The sequence below is a fragment of the Trichosurus vulpecula genome, chromosome 1, assembly GCF_011100635.1.
Source record: "Trichosurus vulpecula isolate mTriVul1 chromosome 1, mTriVul1.pri, whole genome shotgun sequence".
NCBI lineage: Eukaryota > Metazoa > Chordata > Mammalia > Diprotodontia > Phalangeridae > Trichosurus > Trichosurus vulpecula.
In genome coordinates, this window is record NC_050573.1 from 388,343,024 (window position 1) to 388,366,519 (window position 23,496).

General features: G+C 40.2%; 1 protein-coding gene across 1 annotated transcript; it reads left to right on the top strand.

The window, feature by feature from the left end:
• The first annotated feature begins 484 nt into the window (after positions 1 to 484).
• LOC118843158 lies at positions 485 to 19,025 on the top strand. Its single transcript, XM_036750609.1, has 9 exons — positions 485 to 568; positions 5,082 to 5,312; positions 8,055 to 8,261; positions 11,840 to 12,073; positions 13,081 to 13,234; positions 14,607 to 14,716; positions 15,079 to 15,192; positions 17,151 to 17,297; positions 18,891 to 19,025. The coding sequence occupies exons 1-9, from the start codon at positions 485 to 487 to the stop codon at positions 19,023 to 19,025; spliced, it is 1,416 nt and encodes a 471-aa protein (XP_036606504.1).
• Positions 19,026 to 23,496: the final 4,471 nt, after the last annotated feature.

Genomic DNA, 23,496 nt, shown 5'->3' on the forward strand with positions numbered 1-23,496 from the left:
ATAACGATGGTGCTAAGTTGGACTGATCTGCTGTCCATTAACGGTCTTTTGATGACTTCTTTGTGTTTCTCCTTCTAAATGTATTGCTGTGTGTGTGTGTGTGTGTGTGTGTGTGTGTGTGTGTGTGAGAGAGAGAGAGAGAGACAGACAGACAGACAGACAGACAGAGAGAGAGAGAGAGAGGACAGACGGAGGAGTGGACAGAGGTTGTTTACTTCAAGGCCAAGTTGAGAAACTTCCCATAAGTTACCAAAATTAGGTGGGTAAAGGAAGTGTTTTTATTGCTCTCTCATTTGCTGGCTGTTTCAAAGGGTTTTACCTCAGAGCTAGAAATGAGGAGCTCTTTGCATTTCCTTGTCTTTCAGCTATATAAGGCTGCTTCACTTGAATGCTGACATTCTCCTCTCAGATATCCTTTCAGTCCACCTACAAACCCAGGTAGTTTTGTTTTCTAGTGGTGCACCCAGTCCACATCTTTTGGTCAATGGATAATTCAGCATTTGAAATGCATGAAAACGTCCTCCCCTCTTCCCCGTCCAGGGGGAAGATGAACACTTCTTCTGGGCTGGTAAGCTACTTATCTTTTTTTTTTTCCTTCCAGTATGAACTTAATGAATGTTAGAGCTTTTAGGGATGGAGATCACATTAATTTAACGTCCTTATTTAACCAATGAGGAAATGGGAGTCTAAAAAGGCAAAATCTCTTGATGAAAGCTCAGATTTTATGATTTTACCATAGAACATTGAGTAGGGCTGAAATTGGATGATATATAACATGATCGGATCCAAAATGGTGTTGATGTTGTTTCATTTTTTATTCACGTATGGCTCTTCATGATGCCATATAGGGTTTTCTTGGCAAAGATACTGGAGTAGTTTGCCACTTTCTTTCCCCTCTCATTTTGCAGATGAAGAAACTGAGGCAAACAGGGTTAAGTGACTTGCCCAGGGTCACTCAGCTAGTAAGTGTCTGAGGCCAGATTTGAACTCAGGAAAATGAGTCTTCCTGATTCCAGGCCTGGTACTCTGTCCACTGTGCTACCTAGCTGCAGGACCAAAATACTCAGGGCCAAATTATCAACATATAGAATGGGATGCTTACAGATTTATGAGATATATAAGTTTTGTGTATCCAACAGAATGTAAAGAAGTAATTATTTTTAAAAGTAATAAGGCAGTTATGAGTTACTATTATATAGTCAGAAACAAAAACATTTTCTTTTTCCCCTTTTACCTCAAAAAAAAGAGCCACATAATTCTTTAAAAATTTAGGCCTATGAACAAATTAGAATAAATTTATTTTAAGATGACTTTTGCTTTGCCCCTGATCCTAGCTGTCAGGCCAAGAAAAATATGAAACAGTGGATCATAAAAACGTTATATTGGCCTTTCTGACACCAGCAACATTGTGTAGTGGATAGAGGTCTGGACTTGGAGACCAAAGTGACCTTGGTTAAAATTCATTCTCCAGTATTTTCTAGCCGTGGGACCATGGCAAAGTCATTTAACCTTTCATGCTCAGCTTCCTCATCTGTAAACTGGGGATAACAACACCTGGGCTACCCACCTCACAGGTTTATGAGAATTAAATAAACAATATATGCAAAGCCTTTACAAACCTTAAATTGGTATCTGCCAGTTATCATTATCCTCACTAGGCCACTTTGTAGGATAAGTGCCAATCTGCATTGATAGAGGTAGTTAGTTCCATCATGGGGAATTCCCTATCCAAGGGTGGGCCACATATGGCCTTGAGGCCACAGGTTCTCCACCCTGTGATACCATCTCACATATATGCCCTCTTCTCTCCTCTAACATCACCACCTTCCTGCCACATAACCTGCCTTCACAACCTAGTCCCCTCCTACTTTTCCAGTCTTCTTCCTCCTTATGGTGGAGGCCACATACTCTTTAATACAATGACATTGGTTGGGCAAGTCATTTATGTCTCTCCCCCTGAGTTTCCTCATCTGCAGAATAAGGGATTCCATCTCTGACAATTTATATGTAGGATAATAGTGTGACGAGTTAAAACATACTGCCTTTAAAGCAATAATTTAGGATATACCTTTTTCCAGAAGACATTCTCTAATGCAATCATATTTTCTGAAGTTGGTTTTAATGGAAGTTGATTAATATATTATTGAGCAAGAAAAAAATAAAAAGCCTAGAATCTTAACATTGAGAGAGCCTAGCCTGTTGCCAGATCCACCCATAAGTGATCAACTGAATTATCCAGTCTAGCATGCTGAGCACATATTTTATGAGGTGTATACAATCTGACAGAATCCCATAGAAGGATTTAGGAATATGGAGTTAGGAAGCTATAGGTTCAAATCCCACTCCTGACACATGTTAGCTGTTAAGTTAATCTCTTTGTGCCTCAGATAACTCCCTAAGATGCTATATTATGGATGGATTTACATTCTTCATGAATGAAAAGAATTCCATAACAGATGTTATATAAGACAGGTATGAACAAATGCCTTAATTAATTAATGTAGAGGATCATGGGGTTGGGGAGACATTCAGGAAGGAACCCAAGGTTCATCCTTCTCCTTTCAGGAAAATTTGCACCTCCAGCAGCCCAGTCAGATAATTTCCTTCTCTCCTTTCAAAACTGTTATGTCATTACCACCCTTGTTCATACTAAGTGATCTTTTATCTCTTAACAAATAGAGTCTGGATTCTGGACTGTTGAGGAAAGTGGAAGGAAGTCATCAGGGAGTCAAGCGACTTTGTTTTCTTTCATGATTGTCCAGTTTCCTTTCTGGGCAAGTCCTTAAAATAATCTGTCCCCACTTTGGTTCTTACCCTGGGGATAAACCAGTAAGCAAGGTATCTCAATGGGACTAGCCGTTGGCAAAATTGGGAAACATATGGTTTCTTTTCAGTGCCCCAAGCTTGGAAATACCCCTCCCACATATCTTTTAAGCACTCAATGTTAAGCAACTGACTTTCCTTCCTCTTCCTAGCCTAAAATAAAACAAAACAAAACAGCCCTTCGTTTAAAAAAAAGCTAATATGATTAATTTACATAATATTTTAACTATAGGGCAATTAGTGCTGTTGAGTCATTTCAGTCATGTCCAACTCTCCATGACCCCATTTGGGGTTTTCTTGGCAGAGATTCCAGAGTGGTTGGTCATTTCTTTTTCTAGCTCATTTTACAGGTGAGGAAACTGAGGCAAACACAGCTAGTAAGTGTTGGAGGTCAAATTTGAACTCAGGACCTCCTAACTCCAGGTTTGGCAATCTATCTACGGCACCACCTAGCTGCCCAAGGTAATGCAGACTTGAAAAAGTTAGGAAGAGGTTTCAAACACTGCTTTTGACACTAATTTCGTGACCATGAGCATATCAACCTCTATGAAGCTTAGTAAGGGATAATAATATCAAGTTTAGTCAACAGGATTTTTAAGCTTCTCCTCAGTGATAGCTGTGAAGCATCTAAGTGGCCTAAAGATAGAGCAACGAGCCTGGAGTCAAGAGGACGTGAGTCGAACTTTGTCCTTAGATGCCTGCTAGTGTGGTGACTCTTGGCAAGGCATTTAAGTTCTGTTTGCTCAAGTTTCCTCAACTGTAAAATGAACAAAATAAGAGGACCTACTTTCCAGGGTTGTGCACTTAATAAATACTTGTTTTCTTCCTTCCTTCTTTCCTTCATTCCTTCTTTCTTCCCCTCTCCCTTCCTCTCTTCTTCCATTCCTCCCTCCTCTTGTTCCTTCCTCCCTTCCTTCCTCCTTCCCTTCCTCCATTCTTCCCTCCTCTCCTTTCCTTCCCTCCTTCTTTTCCTTCCTCCTTTCCTCCCTTCTTTCTTTCCTCCCTTCATGCCATGCACTATGCAAAGTACTAGAGAATACAAAGAAAAAAATTGTTCCTTCCTCCCTGGAGCTGATACATACTTGCTTTTTCCCTTCATGTATACACATGCACATACTTACATATAGACATACATGTAATTTTAGAGTTGGAAAGGAGCTTAGCTATCACCTAACCTAACACCTAACCTAACAACAGCTATGGGAACTGACACAAAGGGAGATTAAAGGACAGTCATACATTGATTGGGTTAATTTCCCAATAGTCCCAGAGGATTATATCAGTAAGGCAAGATTCATGACCTTGAGGATGACCATGAATCCCAAGTATGAAAAACCCTCTAGGTAGAAGGCAGAGGAAGTATAATATTTATTTAGACACCAGAGAATCCAATCCCAAGACCAATGACTCCAATTTGACATAGCAGTAATTATATTCCAAAACCAGTAAGCCCACCTCAATATAGCAACAAGAAAATTATAACACAGTATTATAGTGAGGAACTAAGTCATCCTATAATCTTCCTCCTTGCTAGGGCCTTCCTGTAAACACTCATGAATCCTAACTGTCTCCCCCCTCAGTTCTCTGGTCTCCAAAGTTCCCTGGTTTCCACTCTCCCCTCACGCTCTTGTTAACTCCGAGTTCCTGCCCCTTCTCCTTGGACTTTTGTGGCGCTCTGCAGAATCTGCTGCTCTCAATTCTGGGCTCTCTTTATATACAGTCCTAGCCAGCATCTGATTGGCTAGAACTCAGGTCTCTGGTTGGCTGAATTCATAGGAACTCCTCTTAGGGTCCTGAGGGCTTCACGCCCACATCAGCTTAGTGCCTGGTAAGTAGAGGCTTTAGGCCTACTTACAAACAAAGATATAATCAAGCTTTCCCACCTAGCCCCACCTGAGGCCTATTGAATGTGCCAGGAAGATCTTTAATCACATTAATACTACAAAGATGCCAATAGTTGTCTTTTTGAATTTCCAGTTATTTACTTATTTATTAATTTATCTATCTAGTTATCTATTTGTCTCTCTAGTTATTCATTCATTTGTTTATTCACCCATTTATTCATGTATTTATTCACTTATGCATCTATCCATTCATTTATCTATCTATCCATCTCTATTTGTTGGGAAGAGTGTTTTTTCAATAGAAATAAGATGAAAGCTCTTCTGGGTAAAGGACAAGAGAAAGCTTCATTTAAAAAGAAGGATTTTTCACATTCCTTACAAGTAAAAAAATAATGGTTTCATAATTTCTTGTAGGAAAAGAAGAGCCAGTGGTCTTTAATGAGAATCTTCCTGGTTTGTCTCCTGGCCTGCATTATTACCACATTCATAGGTGTGCTGATACTCTCCTTGGTTTATGTTTCCACCTTCCGGCCGCATGCAGATATTTACTTCCAGCCAAAAGCACCAGAGACTACCACTGACCCAAAGGGTGAAAATCCTGTTGACTTTAAATTCCAATTTCTCAATCATTTGCATAAATCCAAGGTAAGCAACATTCTCTATAAAACAAACAGTCAAACAACTTGGGTTCTTATTAAACATTTCAATAAATGAGTCTCTGGGTAAAAGGAGGTAATAGCTGGGGCCTTACCTAAACAGAAGGGTCATATGCCCTAGATTCGGTGGTACAGTAGATAGAGCAATGACCCTGGAAGTAGAAAGACCTGAGTTCAAATCCAGCCTTAAGATACTAGCTGTGTGACCCTGGGCAAATCCCAGTCGGTCCTAGCCTCTCTGTTCCTTAGGGTCTTCATCTATAAAATGGGGATAACAATAGCCCCTTCCTCCCAGGGTCGTTATGAGGATAAAATGAGACACTTGTAGTCAACCTTAAAGGTGGTTGTTGTTACATTATCTCCTCCAGGTTGCAAGCTGACTGGCCAGAGAAGCATATTTACCCCAATTCTGGGGCCAGCCATATTCTACTCTGTTGTCAACCAGGACTAACACCAGGAAGAAAACAGGGAGCAGGGTGTCTGGGGCTGTGGTTTGAGGACAGATCAAAGCCGAATTCCACCCCCCACCCCAAAAAAAAATAGGCCTCATTTCCTTAGCAATCAGCATAAGCAATTAAATCTAAGGGATGAATCAGATGGCCAGCCCGGCTTCGAGATGTGCCAGGGAAAGCTAGCAAAAGAAAAAAGCACAGGGACTGGCCTGCAGGATTGAGTGGCAGCTGACATGGCTAGACTTCCTTTCTGGGGTTTGATAAGACCATTTGTGCTGAAAGAAATGCTTACAGCAGAGCTGTGCCTGGTGAGCTCCAATGACTCCTGCTAATCCTCAGTTTCCCTCTTTCTGAGAACACAACTGAGTTTGAGAAACACTTTGGCTCTGTTCCTGGTGGTTTTCCTTACCTATCCACCCCACCCCAATTTTTCTTTTGAAGTTAACCATCTTTCTACTGCTGCTCCCACATCTGCTCTCTCCAATTACATAGCCATTACCCTAGTTCATCCCTTGTTACCTCTATCCTGGGTTATCTAAATTATTGTAAAAGATTTTAACTTGTTTCCTTGCCTTCAGCCTCTCCCTTCTCCAATCCACCCTTCCCATAGCTGTCAAAATAAGCTTCAAATACATAAGTCTGACCATTGCTTAAAAACTTTGAATTGCTTCCTATTACCTACAGGATAAAACTGGCTGCAACCTTGCCTGCCTTATTACACACTACTCCCCTTTATTTACTCTTAGGTTTCAACTAAACTGGTTTCCTAGTTGTTCTTTATTCACATCCTGCCCCTCCCAGCCTCTGTGCATTCTTACAAGCCCTACCCCCTAGCTGGAATGAACTCCCTCTTTATCTTTGCTTGTCCCTCTCTATAGTTAAGGTAAGGACCAGGTGCTGCCCCTTCTATGAACCATAACTCATCCACCCTAACTTCCTGCTCCAAGTTCTTATCGCATTTTGGTTCTCTCCACTGCTCTCATTGTATTCTGTCTTAACCCATGATTTGATTTTTGGGTTTTGTTTGGTTTTTTTTTTTTGGTGCATGAGAGTATAAAAGTTGGTTTGAAGCTTAACATCAAAAGATTTAAGATCTTGGCAAGTGGTCCTGTTACTTCTGGGCAAATAGAGAGAGAAGAAATGGAAGCAGTGTTAGATTTAATATTCTCAGGCTCAAAGATCACTGTGGATGACAATAAAAGACACTCCTTGGAGGGAAAGCTGCCACACATCTGGAGAGCATACTAAATAGCAGAGATATCATCTTGCCAGCAAAGGTCTATATAAGTCAAAGTTATGTTTTGGTTTTTTCCCCCCGAGGGTGACTCAGTGGATATAGCATGGGCCTTGGAGTCAGGAAGACCTGAGTTCAAATCTAGCTTTACTAGCTGTGTGACACTGGACAAGTCTTAACCTCTGTTTGCCTTAATCCACTGGAGAAGGAAATGGCAAATCATTCCAGTATCTTTCCTAAGAAAATCCCATATAGGGGATATGACTCATCAATATTGTGAGTGCCACAGAATCAATGCTCTCAGATTGTGGTGCTGAAGAAGACTTCTGAGAGTCCCTTGGACAGCAAGAAGATCAAATCAGTCAATACTTAGACTATTCAGTGGAAGGTTTCCTACTGGAGCTGAAGCTTAAATGCTTTGGCCACATAATGAAAAGATAGGACTCATTGGAAAAGACCCCAGTGTTGGGAAAGATTGAAGTCAAAAGGAGAAGGGGACAGCAGAGGATGAGATGGATAGAGGGTGTCATGGAAGTAACAAACATGAGCTTGGACAGACTTTAGGACAGTAGAGGATAGAAGGGCCTGATGTGCTATGGGTCCCTAAGGTCATGAAGAGTCAGACACAATGGAACAACAACTTATCATTGAATTAGATGATAAGTTTCTTGAAGGCAGATGCTGTATTGTTTTTTCCACTGGTATCTTTGCAATATCAGAAAAACTGAGGGCACATTGGGTGACTCTCCTGTAGCGAATTTATGGGAGGACGTGGAGCAGAATGGCATAAGATTGGCAGGCATGGTTGGGTAGTGAGCTGCATCGTGGGAAAGAATACTCTCCTCAGTGAGCCCACAGACCTAGTAGAGGGTAAGACTATCCTTAATGCTTAGCACCTTGAACAGAGTAAGCATTTAGGAATTTTTTTGATTGACTTGATCTCTTATCTTTCACTACCCTTCCAAACAAACAGGTCCACAGTGGCTCTAAACCTCAAACATGATATTCTCCCTACTGACAGTTCCCTTTGTCCATGGTTTTCTAGGTATTTGAGTACCCGGGTGGTGCTATCCAATGGGCACGATACCGGAATAATCTCAAGGACTATCTCAGTATTGAAGAAGAGGCCTTTGGCACCAGCCTGAACAGGCAGCAGTCACACATGACTTTTGGAACCTTGAGAATAAAAAGTAATGGCCTCCGTGCCCCACATTGGCACTTCAATGCCAATGAACATGGCTACCTTGCACAGGTAGGTCTGGGTTGCTCTCCTTCTCGAGGCAAGTATTTATATTGTGTCTAAGTATTGTTTTCATTGTTGAGATGCCTGTAGCCTGAGAAAGAAGGCCAGCCTTCTGACTTGGGCCATGTATTCTAAGAGCTTTAACATTAGCTCCCTGGCTTAAATTATTTCTGACATCAATTGGAACTTTTGTCCAAAGTGCTAAATAATTTACCACATACCACACATGAAGAATACTTCACAGGAACAATTCATAAATTAAAGGAGATTAAATGAGATAATATTTGTAAAGAGCTTAGCACAGTACCTGACACATAGTAGGCTCTATATAAATGCTTATTCCCTTCCCTTCCCCTCTTTAACAGAGGGAAAGTGGTAGGTAGGTAGTACATTTGGTAGGTAGTGCAAGTAATTTTATCTCCATTTAAAAGATGAAGATATTAAGTATCTTAGAAGCTAACTGACTTGGCCATGATCATTTTGAGAGTACCTAAGGCCTCAGTAAAATCCAAAGTTTATTACAAAGTCTAACATTTTATCTAAGGGACTTAGTAGATAGAGCACTACAAATAAAATCAGAAGGATCTGAATTCAAATCTAGCTTCAGATCCTTAACAGCTGTAGGACCACAGGTAAATCCCTTAACCTCTGTTTCCTCATCTACAAAATGGAGACAACAAAGCACTTATCTCTTATAGTTGTCTGGAAGATAAAACAAGATAATATTTTTAGAGAACGCTGCAAGCCTTAAAGTGCCATAGAAGTCCCGTTATTATTCCCTGTTCCATGCTGTCTCTTTCTAGGACATAGGAAAGGATTATGCAGACTTCAACACTGCCAGCAGTGAATGCCCATTCTGATCCACCGCCAAAGAAACTGTCATTTCTCTCTAGGAAAAGCAGTAACTGAAAGATCAGTTTTCCAAGGTGAAACCCAGAGCCCCTGGGATCAAGGCTATGGGATTCCCATCTGTTGTGAGTGAGGCCCAGAGAATTTTCTTCTGGTCCAGATGGAACACAGGGAAGCACACAGAGAAGACAACAGACTTACTTGACTAGGTCTAGATGGTTTGGTTAAGGGATATGCAGCCAACCTCTATGTGACTATGATTATAACCATATCTAGTGTCACTGTCTAGTTATTTACCTTAAATCAGAATCTTTAAGACTGAAAGATGCCTCAGAGAGCTTCTGCTCTTACCCCTTTGTTCTACAAATAAGGAAATGGAGACACAAAAAGGAAACAGAGAATCATGGGTTTGGAGATAAAGAGACCTCTGAGACCATCTAGTCACCTCCTTCATATGATGATGATGATGGTGATGATGAAACTGAGACTGAGGGAGGTTAAATGACTTTTAGAAAGTCCAAGGTCTCATAATCATTAAGTGGCAGAGAAAGGATTTGAACCTAGGTCCTGGCTCCAGAGCCAAGGCTTTATTCAAAATCTTCTTCGAAGAGATGGGACCAGAACCTAGGGTTTCCTGAATCTTAGTTCAGTGTTATTCATAGTAATTTTGTTGTTGTTTAGTCATTTTCATTCATGTGTGACTCTTCATGACCCCATTTGGGGTTTTCTTGGCAAAGATACTGGAGTGGTTTGTCATTCCAGCTCATTTTACAGATGGGGAAACTGAGGCAAACAGGGTTAAGTGACTCGCCCAGGGTCACACAACTAGTAAGTACCTGAGGCCAGATTTGAACTCAGGAAGATGAGTCTTCCTGACTCCAAGCCCAGTGCTCCATCCACCGTGCCACCTAGTTCTAAATAGGTGGCATATAAAGATACATAATTTTAAAGCTTACAAAATGATTTTTTATAACAACTCTGCGAGGTAGGTCAAGTGTATCACTATTTTCATTTTACAGATGAGGAAACTGAGTCTTAAATATATTAAATGTCACCTAGTTAATCAGAGCCAGGATTTGACCTTGGACCAGTGCTCTTTCCATTATGTCAAACTGCCTTCTCTGCATACGTATCCTACGATAGACATACTTTTGTTCATTCAAAAGCATTTAAAGCTTTTCACAGCCCAGCCCCATCTTAACTCGCCAGCCACGTTACACGTTACTCCTCTGTACGCATGCTAGGGCCTAATGAAATCCCCCTGCTTGCTGTTCCTCAGAAACGTGACTTCATCTACTATTTCTGTGCCTTTTGTGTGTGTACATGTACACTGACATACCTACGCATACATGCAGAGCTATACAACACATATGTACATGTATATACACACATGCATGCATACATCCAGTAAAACTGGCGAAGCCCCAGGTAGGAAGGAGACTGATAAAACAGAGAAAAGGCAGTGAATCCTCAGGATCCTGCTCCAGGGGGATGGAAATTAATCACAGGATAATTAAAGGAAAGCTTCAGCAAAAGTTCCCATGCGATCTGACAGGGATCTCCGACTCATTGACCAGACAGTCACAGTAGTTCTGGGGCTGCCTCCCTTCAGTTCAAGAAGACTCCCAGGGGATGTCTGTCAATGCTTGTGCTCCCTTGGCCACCAAAATGCGGCACACCTTGTCTGTCTGAGGCAAGCAGGGGAGTTAGCCAGGGATGAGATGAGTGATGCGTCTGAATTATATTCAATTCACCAAATGTGTATTAGGTACAAGGCAGTGGGAAAACTCACTCAATGGTTGAGCACTTTAGGGTTTGTCTGACTCTTCGTGACTCCATGGACCATATCACACCAATACTATCCATAGGGTTTTCTTGGCCAAGTTACTAGAGCAGTTTTCCATTAAGTAGATTAAGGCAAAAAGAGGTTAAGTAGCTTGCCCAGTATAACACAGCTAGTGAGTGTCTGGAGCCACATTTGAACTCAGGTCTTCCCATCTCCAAGCCCACCGCTCTATCTGTTGAGCCACCTAGCTGCCTCCTAGAGCTAACACTTTGTACACACATACACACATATTACACATATAATGCATACATACGAGTATATATAGGTATATATGTATGTACGTGTGTGTGTGTATGTATGTATGTATGTATGTATGTATGTATGTATGTATATATCTCCTGGGTGTCTGAGACCCCTTTCAGGTCTCACTTGAACTTTTGCTGAAACCTGCCTTTAATTATACTGTGGTTGAGTTTCACCCTCATTGGAGCAGAATCTACTGAAAATTTCATTATCTTCCCTTTGCATTATCAGGCTCCTTTTTGTCTGGCACTTCATGGGTTTTATTAAATATAAGAGAGCAAATATAAATTCCTTCCTGGTGAGCTTTTGAGCTGGTTATGAAATTTCATCTTTCACCGAACTCAGTACTGTGATCTTGGACTTCTCTGTTTCAATTTCCTCATCTATAAAATGGTACTATTATCACTATTACTACTACTACAACTATTACTACTAGTACTAGTACTACTACTACTACTTACCCTGTCCATCACTGAGGTGTTGTGAGAACCAAGCGAAAGAATGGCGATGCACACAAACACAGTTCAAAAATAGAGAGTGCTATGCAAGCCCAAGTTATTATGATATACAGCACCCAGACAGTTTACCATTTGGAAAACAGTTATCAACCTGTGCACACACAAATGGTGTTTTTCCCTTTGTACCGTAGGGGACTGCCTGGATTGGTGTAGTTGATGATGGAGGCAGTGTGGTCACCACATACAATGTTACTGCTGGTCAGGTGATCTTCTTTCCTAAAAATATCCTGCACTGGATAAAGAATGTGGGGACTGAGGACTGCCTTTTCTTGCTCTTCTTCACAACTCATGATGAGCTTCAGACCCTGGATGTGGATGATGTGTTTTTCTCTACACCAGAGGACATTGCATCCAGGTCCCTCAAGGTTTGTACCATGTCTTGAAGTGTATGCTACCATGAAGCGTTGGGTTAACTTAGATGGGCCATGAAAGCCAGCCCAGGGTCTTCAGGATGGGGCTAGAAGAAATTTAGCCCTGAATGAGTGTAAGGACATTTAATTCAATGAACATTTCTCAAGTTCACTATCCTAGCCATCCGCTCTAGAACTGCAGGATCTCAGAGTAGGAGGGACCGAAAGGATTTCCAACATGACTCCTACCTGAACATGCTTTTCACAACCTTCCTCCCAAGTGATCCTCCAGTATCCACTTAGAAATATCAGTGGTAGGAACCCACTTCCTCTCAAGGCAGGCCTTTCCTCTTGGGGATAGTATTTCCTGAGCCCCTGTGGCATATCTTGCCTGATGCTAGAAATGGAATTGCTTTTGTTTCCTTTCTTGGGGATTTCCATGGAATACAGTTTGTATTGGGGAGAAATGTGAAATTCACTTAAACATTTATTAAGCACTTACTGTGTGCAATGACACAGTGAAGTTGACACAGATGTTTGTATGCTCTTAGTCTGATGCAAAGATCCCTACTCTTTTCCTGGTGAATAGTGACTTTTGGTATCCTCTAAGTCTTAAGATCACCTGTGACAAACTACTGAGAGAACAGATGCTGATCCAGGGAAAGGGTCAGATTTGGAGAGTGTGCCAGTAAGGGCTCTGAGCAGTGGTAGCCAGCTGGGAGATCAATGAGGTCAAGTTTCAAGATTGACATTTCTGAGCACCAGTGGCCTGATGAAATGAGGAAGAAGTAGAGGGCCTAATAGAAACATGGGCAAGAGAAGAGTCCCATACAGTTGATGAGCCCAGTACTTCTTTCAACTGGAAGGGCTGGCATTAAATTAGGATAGGTCTTTTAATGCTTGTCAGATACTTCCCAAACTTTTAATTGTATTTTGACTTTAGATGGGGATGTTTATGTCTTTGATGTCTTAAAGAGGTACAATAAAAAACTAATGGGGCTTCTGCTGTTTGTACATTTTAGCCTGAAGGCGGAGTTAATTTCATTAGAACGTTCCAGAAACAAGAAGAGGATCAGGCTGTCAATCTCCCTCCCAATTTGGCTGAGCTGGTTATGAACGCCAGCTACATACAGTCTCCAGACAGCTTGGTGTGGCGATACTTTTATGATCTTAAAGGTACAGGATGAACTGATATAATATTTTTCTTGAGGCCCAAACCCAATTAATCTAGGATGCAATAATATGGTTCATATATTCAATAAACATGGAACCAAATGAGGATTTTATGAAACTCATATTATTGAAGAGATTTACAGTATGAAGATCTGGTAGGATTTTCTCTTCGGACTTAGAAAGATATGAAATAACCTCATATATTTTTTTGCAAGCAAAATGGGATGTCAGTGACTCGCAGTTGTACACAATTGTAATTTTAGCTTTATGGCTTCTTGTATTCCAAGTAGACAGCCTCTGTGATTAATTTGAGCTAAAAATGCTTTCTTCTCAATAATGTGATTTCTTTTTTTCCTACCTTGCATTCTCCTGTGCTTTTGTATGAATAGACAAAGACAGAGTTAATAAACTCTAATAAGGCTATACAGGAGAGCTTTGGGACAAGGGAATGTATAAAAAGAGAACCACTGTCCCCTAGGATGTGGACTTGTAGCATAGAGTATCCATAGGGGTCAGTTTTCGGCAACACACTATTGGGATGCTATAAAATGAGAAAATATTGCTAAAGTGCTTTGTAAGCCTTAAAATGCTACATAAATACTAGCTATTACTATTTTTATTATTATTAATGCGCTCTACTCTCCACCACTTTCATGAATCACTGCCCTGCTACTACAAATCTCAACCCTCATCTCTGCCTCCCTCCTTCCCCTACTTGCCTCCTTCCTCTCCTCCTCCCTGCCATTAAGGCCTAACTCCCACTTTTTTGTAGGAGAAAGTCTGCTCTATGTTTTACTTACCCCACTGGGGCTTGTAAGGGTCTGTGCGAACACACACAAATATTTTAACTGCTGGCAGGATATTAATGGGAGAGGACTAAATCTCCCCCACCCCAACCACTGGCATGGCACACATTTTAGTAGAAATCTCTGGAGACAATCACAGAAGTATAGATTTTGAGCTGGAAGGTTTCTTACAGGTCAGTGAGTCCAATGAAGAAGCCACAGAAATGAAATTACTTGTTCAGGATCACATAGGTACTAAGTGCCCAAGTCAGGATTTGAATTTAGTTCCTCTGACTCTACATCCACCCCACCATACCTCAATGCCACAAATGACCCTGCCTTTGATATTTCACTCCCAGGGATTTTGATGATGAGGGTTTTAGGCTAGATAACAAGTGTTATAACAGACCAACATTTGAGGGCCCAGTAAAATCTTGTGATATCCTTCAAATCATTCCCTCCAGGGGTCACTTGATCTGCCTAGAGCAAAGCTGACATCTTATTGCATTCTGTGATGGCTCCCATCTGTTGTATTGCTGTCTGGAAGTCTTTTGGTTTGTCTTGTGATTTTCAAACTTCCTCTTATTTAGGTTCAAAAGAATTTCGATTTCCGGGAGGAATAATCCAATGGGCTCGGTATCGAAAAAATGGAAGTGAACTAAGTGACAACGAGAAAATTTTCAGTGAATCCTTGAATCAGGTAATTTGGAGAAAATTATTTGCATGGGCACTGGCATTTATAACAGAGTAGGACCCAAATTTCTCTTTTAAAAATAAATATTTTCAAGCTGTAAATCAACAGTCAGGAGGAGGTTTGTCAAATAACAGATTAATTAGAGCAATGTGGATGGGGAATTCAGGGCTCACCTTGGATTTGGGGGTCTGAATAATCTGACTTGGGGTAGCTACAGGTAGTCAGGAAGAGCTGACACTCCCCTAATATCCCCTTTCTTCTGACTTGGAAGAGACTATTATGTTGTAACATTCCCTCTGACTTTGAAGAGACTATTATGTTGTAACAATGTGTGTTAACTAAACAACTGTTTTTCTTTCTGTTTTCAGCATGAACATTCCCTTACTCTGGGAACTCTCAGAATTTACACCAATGGCTTAAGACAGCCTCATTTTCATTTTAATGCTAATGAAATGGGATATGTCATCAGTGGATGTGGAAAGGTGATTTCTTAAAACTATTGTACAAACAAATTTCTTATTTTTCTTCTGTAATGCCAAAAAAAGGCGAAAAGAAACTGTAGATACTCTGTTCTAGTAGAAAAGACTTTGACTTTGATGTTGGAGGACCTAGGTTAAAGTTCTAGCTACTTACCACATGTGTTAGCTCAGGCAAATCACTGAGCTTTGGGGGACCTCAGCGTCCTTGTGGAAAATGAACAGTGCTACCACTCTAGTGCAGGCCCTTATCATGCTTTGATTATTGCATTGTTGGGTGGGTCTGCCTACCTCAATGCTCTGTTTGGCATTTGAGGCCTTTCACAACCTCCCTCCCTCCTTTTCAGTCTTCTTAAACCTTACTCTTGAACACATACTCCTTGATCTAGTGATGCAGGCCTCCTGGCTGTTCCATGAATGAGGCACTCCATTTCTGGGCTCCAGGCCTTCTCTCTGGCCGTCCTCCATACCTGGAATCCTCTCCCTCCTTGGCTCCAACTACTGACCTCCCTGATTTCCTTTAAGTCTCAACTAAAATCCCAACTTCTACGGGAAGCCTTCCCCACCCCTTGCCTTCCAGTGCTTTCCCTCTTTTGATTATCTTCTATTTATCCTATATATAGCTTGTTTTGTATGTATTTATTTGCATGTTGTCTCCCCCATTACATTGTAAGCTCATTGAGAGCAGGGACCATCTTTTGTCTCTTTTTGTATCCCCAGTGCTTAGGAAAATGTCTGGCACATAGTAGGTGTTTAATAAATATTTATTGAATTGAATTAAGTAAAATGGAGGAATTACATTTCCCTTCCAATTCTATAACCTACGATGCTCTGAATACCAGAGTGAAATTCATACATGATCTCCTCTGTAACGGTGAGCCTAATTAGGGAGGACTGGCAGTCAGTGTACGTTCACATGGTGGTCTTTGACTCTGTCAGTGGATGTTAATGTACCAACACTCCCAGCAGGGGCTAGGGATAGCCCTCAGAAAGTGGTGAGGGCGGGAGCTGACTAGTAGCAAAGATACCACATAATACCCCTACAAATTTACTCTGGGTGCCTATTTCCGAATTGAAATGTATTGACATCTTGGGCTGATGCCATTCTGGAGGGTTGAACTTAGACACCCTTCAGAATAGGGCCCTAGCAACCACAGCAAGACTTTGTAAAAACCGGTGAGGTGATGACTGCTGTGCCCTTTGAACTCTGAGTAATTGTATGTGAAAGGCAGAATGGCCAACTTCCTCGTCTAGAGAGAGGTTCCTTGTGACCGTATGCTTTTATTTAGCCCTTCTTGACTACTACTGCTTTATAAAAGTCTATAAGACATTTTGGGGAGGAGAGAAGACCTGTGATTTCATTGTCAGAGCAACCTCTCAGTGAAAAAACTCTCTCCACCAATACAGATTATCAGTCACTCCATCACCATTTAGTAAGAGCCTACTGTGTGCGAGGCACTAGGCTAAGTGCTAGACACACAGAGGAGAGTGGAACATAGTCCCAACTTTTAAGTAATTCACAGTTTGACACCTGTGTTTGGACTTACGGTCATTAAAAATTGCCTACGGCGCTAAGATGCCTGGGCGCACCATCAGCGGGGATCAAAGATGGGGTTTTTCTTGACTGTGAGACCAGCTCCTATTTATTGTGTCTCAGTTATAATAGCATGCTGTTGTTGTTCATTCATATTCAACTCTTTGTGATCCCATTTGGGGTTCCCTTAGCAAAGATATTGGAGTCATCTGTTGATTCTTTTTCCAGTTCATTTTATAGACAAGGAAACTGAGGCAAACAGTTAAGTGACTTGCCCAGGGTCACCCGGCTAGTAAGTGTCTCAGGCCAGATTTGAACTTAGGTCCTCCTGACTCCAGGCCCAGCACTCTATCCACTGCACCATCTATAATAATTCTTGGTGATGATATTTGTATTTTTCCACTAAACCTTTATATTTTATTTTGCTTAGGTGGGAATTATTAGTACCCAAGGTACTACTGATTTTAACATTGGTATTGGAGATGTAGTATTTTTCCCTATTGGAACCCAGCATTACATCAAGAGCACGTGTGATGAGGATCTGCTTTTCATTCTGGCCTTCACCACTGGAAACCAGGTAAGAATTACATTCCAGTGTTACAGACAGTTCAAAGGAATGGAAGAAAGAACATGGAATGCGTCAGATCACTTTCTAAATTTAATCTGCCATATACATAGGTTCTTCACTTTAAACAAGTCTAGCTCACAAAGATCTGTATCTATACCCATACATACATAACATTGTGTGTGTGTGATGGAGAGGATTATTCATTTTATAGGTATATTACTTTGCAAAAATGTTTACAATAGAAGGCAAACAGGATAAAATATTAATCCCAACTCAACAGAATGTCGTTAATAAGGGATAAAGACAAAGACTTGAATTTCAGTTTTTTAAAAATTAAAAAATATAGGGCTGAAGCGAGACCTGGCTTGGCAAGCAATGTGATATAGTGTCTGGGGAGTTGGCTTCCCAGGCAGGATGAACTGTGTTCAAATCCCATCTCTGACACAGACTGGCTGCCTGATCCAAGGCAAATCAATTAACCTCTCAAGGCCTCAGACGACTCTCTTAAGGCTAGATTACAGAACAACTATTAATCTGTATTGATAAAGGGGAATATGTCTACACTGATGAAATCACAGGCCTGCGTACACACACACACACACACACAGGCACACATACGCAACAAATGTAGAGGTTTTAGCTGACCAAAACCTTAAAAAGAGGTAACAGTTTTCTATGGTAGCTCCTCAAAAAAAACTAGTCCACTATTAGGTTGCATTAATACAAATATAGTGTCTCGATCACAGTATCACAGGAAGTATCTGTCCTGTTGTACCCTATGATGGTCAGGTCACATCTGGAGTACAGTGTTCAGATATGGGTGCTGCATTTTTAGAGAGACACTGACAAACTGGACAGTGTGTAAAGACAACCGAGATTTTAAGGAATTCAGTTCAATGCAGCAGACATTTATAATATGCCTCTTATGTGCAGGGAGCTGTGATGGGTGCTGAAAGGCATCTCATATAAGTAATAGTTCAAAACCTCATAAGATATTAAGCTCGGAAATGCCAAGATTTAGGGAAATCAGTGTCACTCTTCATATGTTTCAGAGTCTTTCAAATAAGAAAAAGAAGCAATGTTGTTCTGTACGATTCCTTAGGGCAGAATTAGGACCAGTGGGTAGAAGTTCTAGCGAGGCAGATTTTGGCTTAATATAAGAAGGAACTTTCTCACAACTAGGGCTGTTCAACCAGAGAATAGGCTGCCATGCTGGGTAGTGAGCTCACTGTCACTGAAGAAATGAAACAGAGGTTAAACCACCATCTGTCAGGGATGCTATAGAGGGGGTTCCTACAATTAGACTATATGGCCTCTAAGATCCCTTCCAACTCTAAGCTTCTATAAGGGACTGGGGGAGGGGTGGGGAGGAGAGGAACTGTGACCTCGATGCCACATGTGGCCCTCTCGGTCCTCAAGTTAGTACATTTAAAGACAGAGGTGCTTTACATATCTCTTGGCAGAAAGAGATCAGCTGTGTAAAGCCAGGTATGTATGTATTGTCCAGTTGGCTGTATATATGCTCTAACATATTTTAAAGTCCATCTTAGAAATTTGAGTTGGGACAGTCCTAATGTGGTGTCCTTTGATTTGCATTGGCAGCTACAAACCCTGGACCTGGATGACTATATCCATGCAACAGCTGATCACATTCTGGCCCAGCTTTTCTTCAAGAAGCAGAGTGAGTTTAAGAAGATCCCAACATTCACTGAGGATCAAGGCATCAATTTGCCTTAGACTGACCGATGACTTGGCATCTACTTTTCCTTCTCCACTCTTCTTTCCTAAGAAACATTTGGTTTCAGTTAGAGTATTTCAAATACAAAGCCATCTCATCTTTTCCAACAACTACGCAGCTAGCTCAGTGAAAGTGGATTTATTTGAATTTCAATTTAAAAACAAAGGTAAAAGAAAGTAAACCGTTTGGCTGCATCTCTAATGTCCATGTACAAAGAAAGATCTCAGTGGAAACTGTGAAGATTAAGATGTGTATGGGAAAAGACTGATCTTTTAAATAGAAATATTTTTATATAGACTTATGTTATTTATGCATACAACTGTGTATTTTTCATGTTGCCTTTATCACACCAAAATTTAAGAACCCATTTTCCTATATCCATCCTTTCATAAAACAATCAAGAAACATTTATTAAGTGCGCTCTATGTTTCAGGTGCTGGGCTAGGTTCTGGCATCAGTAAAATTGAATGCTATGCATTTGTTCTTTCTAAATATCCTGTAATTTCCTATAAAGAGGCAGTAGTGGATACAGGGTAAATCTCAGAGTCAAGAAGGCCTGGATTCAAATTCTGTCTGGTACACACTAGCTGGAAGACACTGGGGAATTCACAATCTCTTAGTGCCCTAAGTGGTTCTCTAAGACTGTAAGTAATAGAAGAGTTGTCAAGATTGATAGAAGGAATTTCTACACTTAAAGTATGCTATACTGATGAAATCAGATGTCTGGGCTGTCCTAATGTTCCCCTCAACCCACACAATAAGAAAGAGAGCATATTTGTGTATGGAAATTGTCAGTGTGTATATACATATGGTGAACCATTGGCATCTGGCTCCATAAAACCTTGTTTAGAGGTTGTATGTATATAGTGGTGGAGACTGCTTTAGGCTAGGTGCTTGTGACACATACAGTCACATAACCTTTAAAAGCTTTTAGCAGTAGCAATCAAGCCAATAGTAAATTTAATATATATTTTATATATAACTACATCATTATGCTCAGGAGTGAAATCTATTCTTTTAATTACACTTGTATAGTAAAGATAAAGGTTTAGTGTTTTTTTCTGGGTTTACTTGAAATATAAGATATTACTACCTAAAGGAAAATGTTACTGCCTCGGAACTTTCACTTTTTAAAAATTACAATAGACGTGCAAGTTGAGTTACCTATAAAACCTACATAAGTCCAAATTAACTTTCTGAATGTTTAAAAATAAAATAAAATAAACTGATACAGACCAGTAAGTGGAAATATTTTTTGTGTATTGTATGTATGTGTGAAAATAGGAACTACAATCATTTTGCAACATCTTGATGGACTAATACCCAACCGCCTAGTAATCTAATAGTAGAAAATTCCCAAATGTGATTGAAAGAAAAATAAAATTAAAAAAAAAACATTCAGCACAAGGTAAAGTAGATGGTTTCATTCACTGATGAAGTAACTACTTGTCCTTGGATAAGAGACCCTGAAGTTTTATATAAAAGGACTTCTTTAAGAATTGTAAAAGTATTTAGTCACTTTCCACTATCTCCTGCCTTTGGACAGGAAATTTTAAAAAAAATAATTAAATCCTGCCAGTTGCATTCCAAATACTCCACTTTCCTCCCTTGGCTAAGCCCCCTCTCTTCCCCTGAAATAAAATGTTTTACTAAGTTGCCACAGAATGCTATTCTGGAAAGCAATTTGGAAGTATGCCCAGAAAGTTACCAAACTGAGCATACCGTTTAACAAAACTATACTACTACGAGGCCTATATCTCAGACATCAAAGAAAATATTTGTAACAGCTCTTTTTGTGGTAGCCAGAAGTTGGAAAATAAGGAGATAGCTTCTTTTGGGAGAACGATCAACAAATTATGCTATATGAATGTAGTAGAATATTATATAATGAAAAATGATGAAATGAACAATTTTAGAGGAAACTTGGAAGACCTCTATGAACTGATACAGAGTGAAATGTGAACAATCTATATGTACAGTGATAACGACATTAAAGAGAAAAACAACTTTGAAAGATGTTAGAACTCTGATCAAACAACACAACGATAAACAAGGAGTCTGAAAGAAAGACGTTGAAACATGACTCATCACCTGACAGGGAGGTGATGAATTCAAAATGCAGAAAGAGACATTCAATTTCAAAAATGGCTAATGTAGGAATTTATTTTATTTTTTGCTAAGCTATTCAACTATGTATTCAGGGCTTTATTTTTTTTAAGTGGCTCAATAGGGAAGGTAAAGAGGGATCAATTAATGAAATATAATTGTTAATTTTTTAAAAAGACATTTTAAAAAGAAAACATTTTGACACTAAAAAGGGAAAAGATTGGCACTTTAGAAAAGGAAGGTAAACACAAAATTGACTTGGGTGCCTTTTTACTAGTGAAGTAGGTCAGAGATCGAATTTGGGGAGGAGAAATTTGGTAAAAAATGGGAAAATTTGAAGGAGAACCACATCTAGGATCTGATACTTATCCATATTCTGCTTCTCAGATGAAAAAAAGACCAAGATTAAGAACAATTAAGGAAAGTATTAGCAGGATCAAGGAGGGTCAAGAAGGATTAGGGAGTAGACCCTGAAGAGGAAGAGTAAAGAAGAAAAAGGGAAAGGAAGCTGAATGGAACAACTGAAGGGTGAAACTCATTGATGGAGCAGATTGGTGGGTGTAAGGTTAAAGAGAAGGTGGCTATAGCTAAAGAAGTGCTATTGAGACTAAGAAAAGCAAATTGAGCATCTAGTTTGTAAGCTATGATAATTGGCTATAAAAATTTTAACCAGGTGCTTAGGGTAGGGTTGTAAACACACACAAGTAATTCTAAAAATCGAGACTGAAAATCTTCGCCAAGATCAGGAGAAAGGGAAATTGTTCAGTGACACACATGGAGTTTGTGATGTTTGTAATTCCGCCATAGCTCAGTGACTGTTATTTGTGTTCTAAGTGTAGGCTGATTTTCCTCCTGGAGGAGAAAGTGAAGGGACTTGAGAATGCCTCTGCACATCCTAGGCTTGTCAGGCATAATGATGCATCCCTCAAGGAATCAGAAGTAAGGCTTCAATGGGGAAAAACCTAAGATAGAGCAGGGAAATTTGACATTTTCAAGGATGCTGGAAAGTGGAAGAGTGTTATACCAAAGAAGAAAGGGAAGGACAAGGACAGCTAGTGCTTAAAACCAGATTTGAGGCTCTTCCTAAAGAGGACAGACCTGGATGCTCTGAGAAGGAAGAAGATACTTGTTCTCCAAAGAAGGATATAGTAGAGATACCAAAGTTGTAAGGTGAGAGATCATCTGTTAAGGCCTGGAGGAAGAAGAGAAGAATTCCTACTCAGGAAGCTTTTAGTCAATCTGTAACAACAAAAAGAGAGGTGGTGGCTTCCTGGGGGAATGTACCTAAGACATAACAGAAAACCTCCCTAGAGTTGTCAAACACACGACAGGTATCCACTGCTGGTAATTTATGTGGGCACATAGGATGTTCTGAAAAAACACAAAAAGTATTGCAAAAGATCACGAAGTCTTGGACGAGAAATTGGAGGCCATCAAGGCAGAGGTTGTGGTTTCATTACTGATGTCCAGGGAAGGCAAAGGATGAAGAAGAGAAAAATTAATTTAGAAAGTGAACAGCTAAGTAAAAAGGTGGTAAAAAGGATTGAAGACTACTAAACTATGGCTTAAAGTAAAGGGATCATAGCTTACTGTCTAGAGATGGGGTATACCTAGCAAAGGCTAGTAAGAATATTTTTGTCAGATTATCTTATCAAAAGAGTTCTAAACTGAACAGGATAAGAGGAAGGATGAGAATGCTTACGTGCACCCCTAGGCTTTATACTATGGAGAGCAGTTATTAAAAAGTGTAGAAAAATAGTATTTGAGACACTCAGAAGTCGATAAGAGAAAAAAAATCCAAGAAAGGAAACAGCGGTAACCTCATTGCCTGAAATGTCAACATATAAATGACCAAAGTCTAGACAACAAACAAGAACTAGAGGTCCCAACACAAGAAGGTAAATCAAACCTTCCAGCTATCACTGAGTCTTGGTAGGATGAAACCCTTGACTGGGGCCATGGGTCTGGATGGGGAGTATACTTTAAAAGAATAGTATAAGTAAAAGGGGATGGCACAGAGCAGTATCATGCATTAGGAAGGTATTCTCATGTGGGGAAATCCAGGAACCACAGTTGAGAAACATGATGAGAAGTATTTAGGTAAAGGTTGATTGAGGGAAAGCAGAAATAATTTTGCTAATGAAGTATGCTATAGACCACCTGGACAGAAAGAGGAAATAAGTATCTTGTGAAACAGATCACAAGCCTGATGCAGAAGCATGACATAGCAATGAAGGAGGACTTCAATAATCCAGACATATGCTGGCTCTCTTTCTCTCATATGCAGAGTAGCTAATAACTTCTTCTTGTTCAGTTATTTCAATCATGTCCAATTCTTCATGACTCCATCCGGGTTTTTCTTGG